Source organism: Acomys minous, assembly GCF_964271855.1.
Source record: "Acomys minous genome assembly, chromosome: 8".
Classification (NCBI taxonomy): Eukaryota; Metazoa; Chordata; class Mammalia; order Rodentia; family Muridae; genus Acomys; species Acomys minous.
This window is the reverse complement of record NC_140489.1, coordinates 69,635,177-69,642,845: the sequence shown is the minus strand read 5'-3', so window position 1 is coordinate 69,642,845 and position 7,669 is coordinate 69,635,177. Positions and strand designations below refer to the sequence as shown.

At 40.6% G+C, this 7,669-nt stretch overlaps 1 protein-coding gene across 3 annotated transcripts; it reads right to left on the bottom strand.

Moving 5' to 3' along the window:
- Window positions 1-2,419: 2,419 nt before the first annotated feature.
- DNAJB9 (DnaJ heat shock protein family (Hsp40) member B9) lies at window positions 2,420-7,433 on the bottom strand. Of its 3 annotated transcripts, none has more exons than XM_084793008.1 (3): window positions 7,287-7,433; window positions 4,978-5,204; window positions 2,420-4,035 (listed from the first exon to the last, which is right to left on the bottom strand). In XM_084793008.1, exons 2-3 carry the CDS (start codon window positions 5,192-5,194, stop codon window positions 3,584-3,586), a joined length of 669 nt encoding a protein of 222 aa, XP_084649134.1. In that variant the 5' UTR covers window positions 5,195-5,204; window positions 7,287-7,433; the 3' UTR covers window positions 2,420-3,583. The 3 variants fall into 3 exon arrangements, with proteins under 3 accessions (XP_084649134.1, XP_084649133.1, XP_084649132.1); XM_084793007.1 differs by having other exon boundaries at window positions 7,231-7,416; XM_084793006.1 differs by having other exon boundaries at window positions 7,205-7,415.
- Window positions 7,434-7,669: the final 236 nt, after the last annotated feature.

Genomic DNA, 7,669 nt, shown 5'->3' with positions numbered 1-7,669 from the left:
TTTATTAAGCAGCAAGCCTCTGAGACAATTAACAGCTGGCAAATGAAAGTTCCTTTTAAATGTCCTCAGTAGTCGCTTTTGTTTGTTTAGATCTCCTTTGCCAACAGAAGCTAGTTTTGAGTAAATAGAGTAAGCTTAGCCAGCAGGAACCCATAGGTATGCTTGGAATGCCAACGCTATTCTACACACTTGGGGTTGCCATTTCTCATCTTCACTACTCTAAATTTATAGCATTACAGTCACTGGGAGTTCCAAGGGATAATCTTTCTTTTCAGTGGCTTATTCCAGGGCCTGAAGAAAAAGCTACTTCTGTTATTTAAGCTAGAAGAGTAAAGAGCAAGAGTTCCCATGGCAGTCCTTCCTGTGATCTGATAGGACACAGGAAATAAGCTCCACTTTTTATTTGTTGAGACTTGTGTCTTACCTATGGCATAATCAGTTTTGGAGAACGTTCCACTGCAGCTGAAAAAGGAAAAATGAGTATTCCTTATCTATTGAATGGAGTGTTCTGTATCTGTTAGGTCCAGGTCATCTGTATCAGTGGTTCTGAAAATGTGGGCTCTGATCCCTAAGGGGTCCCATGACCCTTCAACAGGGGTTAAAAATAAAGATACCAGCATATTAGTAGCAAAATTACACTCACGAAATAGCAACAAAATAATTTTATGGTTGGGAGTCACCACATGAGGAACTGTACTAAAAGGGGGCCACAGCATTAGGAAGGTTTAGAACCACTGATCTGTACCATATTTTAGATCTAAATTTTAGTTTAGAAGACTCGAGGGTTTAGTATTTAAGTATTATTGTGTACAGACTTAGGTGGCCTGATGACTTTTGTGTTTATGAAATTAACATTTCTACTTTCATTACATTGTAATCTGATAGGACACAGGAAATATCTCCATTTTATTTCCAACATTAGGTGCATATTTATAATGGTTGTATCTTCTTAATGAATTGCTTCTATTAATATGTAGTGTCTTTTTTTGTTATTCCTAATTCATTTTGGTTGAACTTTATCTGATGTAAGAATAGCTACACTAGCTTGTTTCCTGCCAAACCAGATGACCTAAGTTCAATTCTGGGTAGTTTAGTACTCACAGTGAAAGGACTCCCACAAATTGTCCTCTGACCTCCACACACATAGTATGGCATGGACACACTTACACACAAATAGATGTAACAAAACTTCTACATAACTCTACATACACTTTAAAATGTGATAATCTCATAGTGGTGTCCTAATGGGTTCTTTTAATTGCTCAACAGAAACATTGCAAAAAACTAAAATTTTCTCAATAATACACAAATCATGTTAGTGTTTAGGGCAGGGTCTTGACGTGTTACACAGGCTGGCCTTAAATTTGGGATGTTACTTCTACAGAGAAGTAATTACAAGCATGGACCACCATACCTAAGAAGGAATTATAAATTCTCCAGAGGATCAAAATAGATATTCAGAACCCACAATGGAGATGAAAGATAACCAGACCTTGGAGGAAGAGATGTACATTCAAACAATATAAAAATAATCATCCTTTACTGGTATTTATTTGAAAATGAGATTTTGACTAAAGGCTAATATGATCCTTGGCCTAACTTCAAGATGTGGCTAGTATTAAATAATACAGATATAATTTCCACAAAATAAGATACATGAATATTAAAAAAATCCATTTTCTTAAAAATCCTTAAAGCAGGGATGGGGGAATGGCAGAACAGGTAAAGTGCAAGCATGGTGACCTGAATTAAGATCTCCAGTACTCACATAAAAATCCAGAATGGCAACAATGGTGGCCTGTGGCCTGTACCTGTAACCTGGGGGAAGGGAGTGGGGTGTAGAGACTAGAGGAGCCTGGAAGCCTGCCTAATTTGGGTGATTTTGCAAACTCAAGACTCAGTGAGGGCTTGCCTTTAAAACAAGGCAACCAAGGACAATGCATGAAGCCAACCTAGACCCCCGTTCAGATCTAGCCAACGGTCAGCTCATTCTCCATGGTTATAGGGAGAGCGGGGACTGCCTCTGACATGAACTCTGGTGCCCCCAATTTCCCCTTTGGTGAGGAGGCCCTGCTGCAGAGGAACAGGAAGCAGGCTATCTGGATGAGACCTGACAGGCTGCGGTCACAGGGTAGAGGAGATCCCCTTCCGTCAGGTCTAGGGGAAGGGTAGGAACCTGAAGATACAAGTGAGGGAATAGCAGGATGTAATCTGAGTAAATTAGAATTCAAAAAAAACTTTCAAGGCACTGAACTATGAGATGGTAACACAACAGAAGCTACAAAATGGCAATATAAGATCATTTTGGGGATTTCAGGTTAGACAAAACTTCATAAAAATATGGCCTATGGTTCAATAACATGCTTCATTCTATACATACTGTACACTCTGGAATTGCCTAATAAAATGACAACAAATATCAGGTTGTAAATATTTATTTCTCTCACTCACACACAATATTGCATGAGACATTACCAGTTTTCATATGCATCCATAGGATTAATACTCATATGGAGTATAACATGGAAAAGTGCAGAACTAAAGAGAATTCTAACAACAAAAACAAGCTCACAATTTTTAAGATTTAAAAATATTGCACATAGTAAGGTTGCACAGAAATTACTGGCTGCTTTTACAAAAAGAATGAGGTATTAGTCAATCTCTAGGTAAAGATAAGTGCAAAAGAATAACTGCACACATACACACGTACAAAAACAACAAATTCATACCAAGACCTAGAAATCAACAAACAGAAAGATATGCAAAAAGATGTTTAAGTGGCTATGATTTTGATCATACAAAATCATTAGCCCAGTACTAAACAATTTCTTGGCAATATTTCATACATTTTAAACTTTTTTCAGCTTAACTACGCCCACTACAATCACTCCAGTTACACCAATTCTACTGTAGAAGAGGCATCTTTCTGTGATAAATATCAAACCATCAATTTCTAAAGCTTTCAGAGGCAAATAGCCATAACAAATCTCCTTCACTGAATGACTCAGTTTCATAGACATTTAGTAACCCAAGTCACAGGTGCTGCTACAAGGCGTGTGGTGGTTGAAACTGGCAGAGGTTTCACTGTAATTATTCAAGTTCACACAATTTAAATCTATAGTAATTTTTTAAAAAAAATTTTTTGGGGTTTGAGACAGGGTCTCTCGGTGTAGCTGTCCCGGACTCACTTTGTAGACCAGGCTGGCCTTGAACTCACAGCGATCCATCTGCCTCTGCATCCCAAGTGCTAGGATAAAGCTTAATTTTTAAGTATGTATCAGGTAAACTGAGCTTTGTTTAGAAATTTTGTTGTTGGCCAAATTAGTAGCAAAAAGACAGTTAAAGGGGAAAAAAAGATCTTGCAAATAATCTTTTAAAATCTTTCCTAATCAGGAAAATTAAGAGCTGTCTACTAGTGAATGTGCTGGAATTTGTCAAAAAAAATCTAATATACAGAATACCTATAACTGCTTAACATAAGTAAAATCATGCATTTGTCAAAATAGTTCACAGAAAACTGTTTTTCATCAGACACAGTGAGAATAAACTAGGTGGGCTTAGTGAAAACAGAAAAAAGAACCAACTACTGTCCTGAACAATCAGTATATGTAGTAACCATATTTCCTCTTCGTTGCGTGACAGTCCTGCAGTGCTTGCTAGATCCATGAAATCTATTTTCAGTCTGTACGGTGTGTCGATTGTTGGTATCAAAGCCACTAAAAGAAAACATTTTCTCCATGTCTTCAAACATATCATCAAACAATCCACCTCCAAAAGAAAATTCCTGGAAATGATGCCTTTGTCTACTGGAACCATCCTGATGTGTCTGGAAATGATTTTCAAAATGCTTCTTAGACCTAGTGTTTTGCTTCTGACCAAAAAAATTAAAGTCTTTAAATAAGTCGTCAAAATTGAAGTTAAATGACTGTTCAAAAGGGCTTCCATTGCCTCTTTGTCCTCTGCCATCAGTAAACGCACTGTGTCCAATTGTATCATACTCCTTCCGCCTATTAGCATCTGAGAGCGTTTCATATGCTGGAAAAGAAAACCAATAGAACATAAAATGTCCCAAATTATGTATATGCAAACTTCAAATACTCGATTTCAACTTTATTTCATACCACAAATTACAAATAATAATAATAAAGCTGCAATGTAAGTTGTAAAAACAACCAGGAATTTTGTTCTATCAACTGTCATATCAGTAGCTGAAGCAATGACCATTCTAGTAATTATTTCTTCAATTAACATGCTGCATTTGTCAAATAAATGCTACAATTGCCACGGACAAGCATGTAAGGAAAATCAGCATGCTCATCTTCATATCATTTATATTCAAGAATTAAACTACCAAATGTATCCATCTAAGAGATAATCACATTTTCACTTTTCATACTAATTGAAGTAAATGTGTAATTTCAACTCCCTAGTTAGGCCTGCTCACCATTAACTCCTTAAGTAACATCCATGACATAAAGTTATTTAAGCACTAGTATTATGTCAAAATGTGCTTCAGCTTGGTTTGAATTGTATTTGAAAAAAACCTTTAATCTGTTGTTTATATTAAGTCAATATTTAGTAAAATTTTTTTGGGGGGGATGTGGGATTGGAGATTTTTTTTTTTTGGAAACAGGGTTTCTATGTGTAGCCTTGGCTGTCCTGGACTCACTTTAAATAAGTTGCTTAAGCTAGTTGCTAATTTTGGCTTTCCAATTCTCCTTTTTACACAGTGATCTCATAAATGAAAAAGAAAAATGGTATATTGCCAACATTTTTAGAACTACAAACCAATAAAATGACCTATTACAATTCATTTCCTTACTGGAACCAGGTATCTATTCTAACAACAACAACAACAACAAAAACCTAAATCAAGCTCTCCCACCTCTATAATATCCTTAAGAGCAACAAAATTCTCAGTTATCACTCTCCTTACTATAAATACCCATGAGAACTCAGGAACTATCATTTACTTACCTTCTGCAATCTCTCTGAATTTTGCTTCAGCATCAGGGCTCTTATTTTTGTCTGGGTGATACTTCATGGCTAACTTGTGAAAAGCCTTTTTGATTTGTCGCTCTGAGGCAGATTTTGGCACACCCAATATATCATAATAGCTTTTTGAGGCCAGGATTAATTCTGTTATCATTAAAATGCAGATTGCAAAGACAAAAACTGACTGAGGAGTAGCCATTTCTAATATCCTAAGAAAGAAAGAAAAATAGATATTTTTAACTCCAAGAAACAAATCCTAACACTTTAAAAATCAGCAGCATCAAGATGTTATGCACAGTATCATATAATCGTGCTATTATACTGTCAGTATTTCTAATATTAAAGTCTATTAGCAAGTCTTCTTTGTTTATCTGCTAAAAAGAAAGCTAAATTGATAGTTTCTTTTCTTTTCTTTCTTTCTTTCTTTTTCTTTTTTTTTTTTTTTAGACAGGGTTTCTCTGTGTAGCCTTGGCTGTCCTGGACTCGCTTTGTAGACCAGGCTGGCCTCGAACTCACAGCGATCTGCCTGCCTCTGCCTCCCGAGTGCCGGGATTATTGGCGTGAGCCACCACACCCGGCATGAAGGCAAGAATTCCGGGCGTGGTGGCACACGCCTTTACTAGACAGGCGCTTTAACCAGCTAAGCCAGGGAGCCAGCACGGCACACGCCTTTAATCCCAGCACTTGGAAGGCAGAGGCAGGTGGATCTCCGAGTTCAGAGGTCAGCCTGGATTTCCAGGACAGCCAGAGCTGCTGAAAAACCAATGGGAGGGGAAAAAGAGGTGGAAAATATTCACCCCCACTTTAAAAAGCCAGAAGTGGTGGTGCACGCCTTTAAACCCAGCACTGGGGGCCAAGGCTAACACAGACAAATCCTGTCTCAAAAAAACAAAAACAAACAAGGCAAGAATTCTACTATTGATGTTGGTAACAGAACTTTTGTTTGGGATACAATAAAGGCATTGCGCTGTCTTCATCACATCTTATGAATAAGAACTACTGGAGAATAATATTTTTTCAACTGAAAAAAAGTCCTCTTTTCTGTGTTTGGCTAGAAAATTAGCATGAAGGCAAAAGTGGAGAAGGGAAAATTTTTCTCAAAGTGGTTAAATCTATTTGCTCATAAAGGAATTAAAACATTTATCTGTAGACTGTCAAATACTTCAGAAATATCGGTAGATACCTTCTGCTTAAAGCTCCAAATTAATAAAACTGAAGACTTCTATGAAGGCTGGGCTACCAGAGAGTTTGTACTTTAGATGAGTTAGGTTATTAGGTTTTTCAAATTTCTCAGTGAGTAAATTGTTTCTCTTTAAAACAAAGTTTTACCTAAGGATTAATACATAGTGACTGTGAGATTAAGTTTACCTCTTTGGTTTGCTTTTTTGACTGATGTACCACAGAAGTCCTTAATAACCTATGATGACATAACAAGGCTGACGAAAAAGGCACGATGGTTTGTGGAAACTGCCAGCCATCCTCTCCTGTGGCCTATTCCGAGCTTAATTAGCAGGTAGATTACTTTTTTTTTTTTCCCCTGAGAGTTAGTCATAGTCACGAGTACGAACGATAAAGTACAACCTCTTGATCTAAAGAACTCAAGCAGAAGCCGGGCGTAGAGTGGCCCACGCCTTGCTGCGGCAGGAGGATCACTTCTGAGTTCGAGGCCAGCCTGGTCTACAAAGTGAGTCCAGGATGGCCAAGGCTACACAGAGAAACCCTGTCTCGAAAAACAAAAATAAATAAATAAATAAATAAATAAATAAATAAAAATAAATTAAACGCAAGCGGAGCTTGTCCGTGGGACGCCTGAGACTGCAGTTGTTCGGCAGTTAAAGGACGAGTCTACAACTGACCTCCAGGCGCCTCGGTTGAGGAAAGAAACGAGATTCCAGCGTCTCAAGCAGACGATGGAGATGTTTTAAGTGGCCTAGTTTCCCCGTCAAACCCACTCTGGTCAAACAATGGGAGCGCGCTCCCGGACCCCGGCGCCCAGGCCCCGCTCCCCTCGGGAGCGCCGGCTCCGTGTTCCGCCCGGCCGGTGGGACTCTGCAACACGCCGGCCCGGCCTCGGGGAGGCTGACCCCAAGCCCATCGCAAGCACAAGCCGTGACGCAGCCATCTCGGGGTACATCCTGAACGCCCGCGGGACGCCAAGGCCAAAAGCCGGAACCCGACGCCACACACCACACTCCGGCCCGGTGCTCACCCGTGAGTCCCGCAGCAGCTCCTCACCCAGCCAAGCCCGGCTCCCGGCTCCTTCACCCCGGCCGCTCACGCTCCGACCTCACCTCCAGCGGCCGACCAACCTCCGCGCTGCTCGGCCCGCTCCCTACTGGCGGGAGTCGGCTGCTGGCGCCACCGCCTCTAGAGACGACCTACACGAAACGTTTCCCCATTGGCTGCCGCCGGCCCACCTGACTTTGGCGCCCTACGCGCACGTGGAAAACTGTTGTTGCCGTTTGGGCTGGACGTCACTTCCGGTACCAGCCTCCAGGAGGCGGTGCTAAGGCCTGAGGAAACGGAAGTGAGTCTACGAGCCTTAGTCTTTCGCCGGAGCGGATCGCCGCGCGTGCGCGCTTGGAGCCTGCGGCCCCGCCTTAAAGGGGCGTTCTCTCCTGCGCCCCTCTTAGGCCGGATGACCCGCTACTGCGCGGTAAAGACCGGAAGCTCA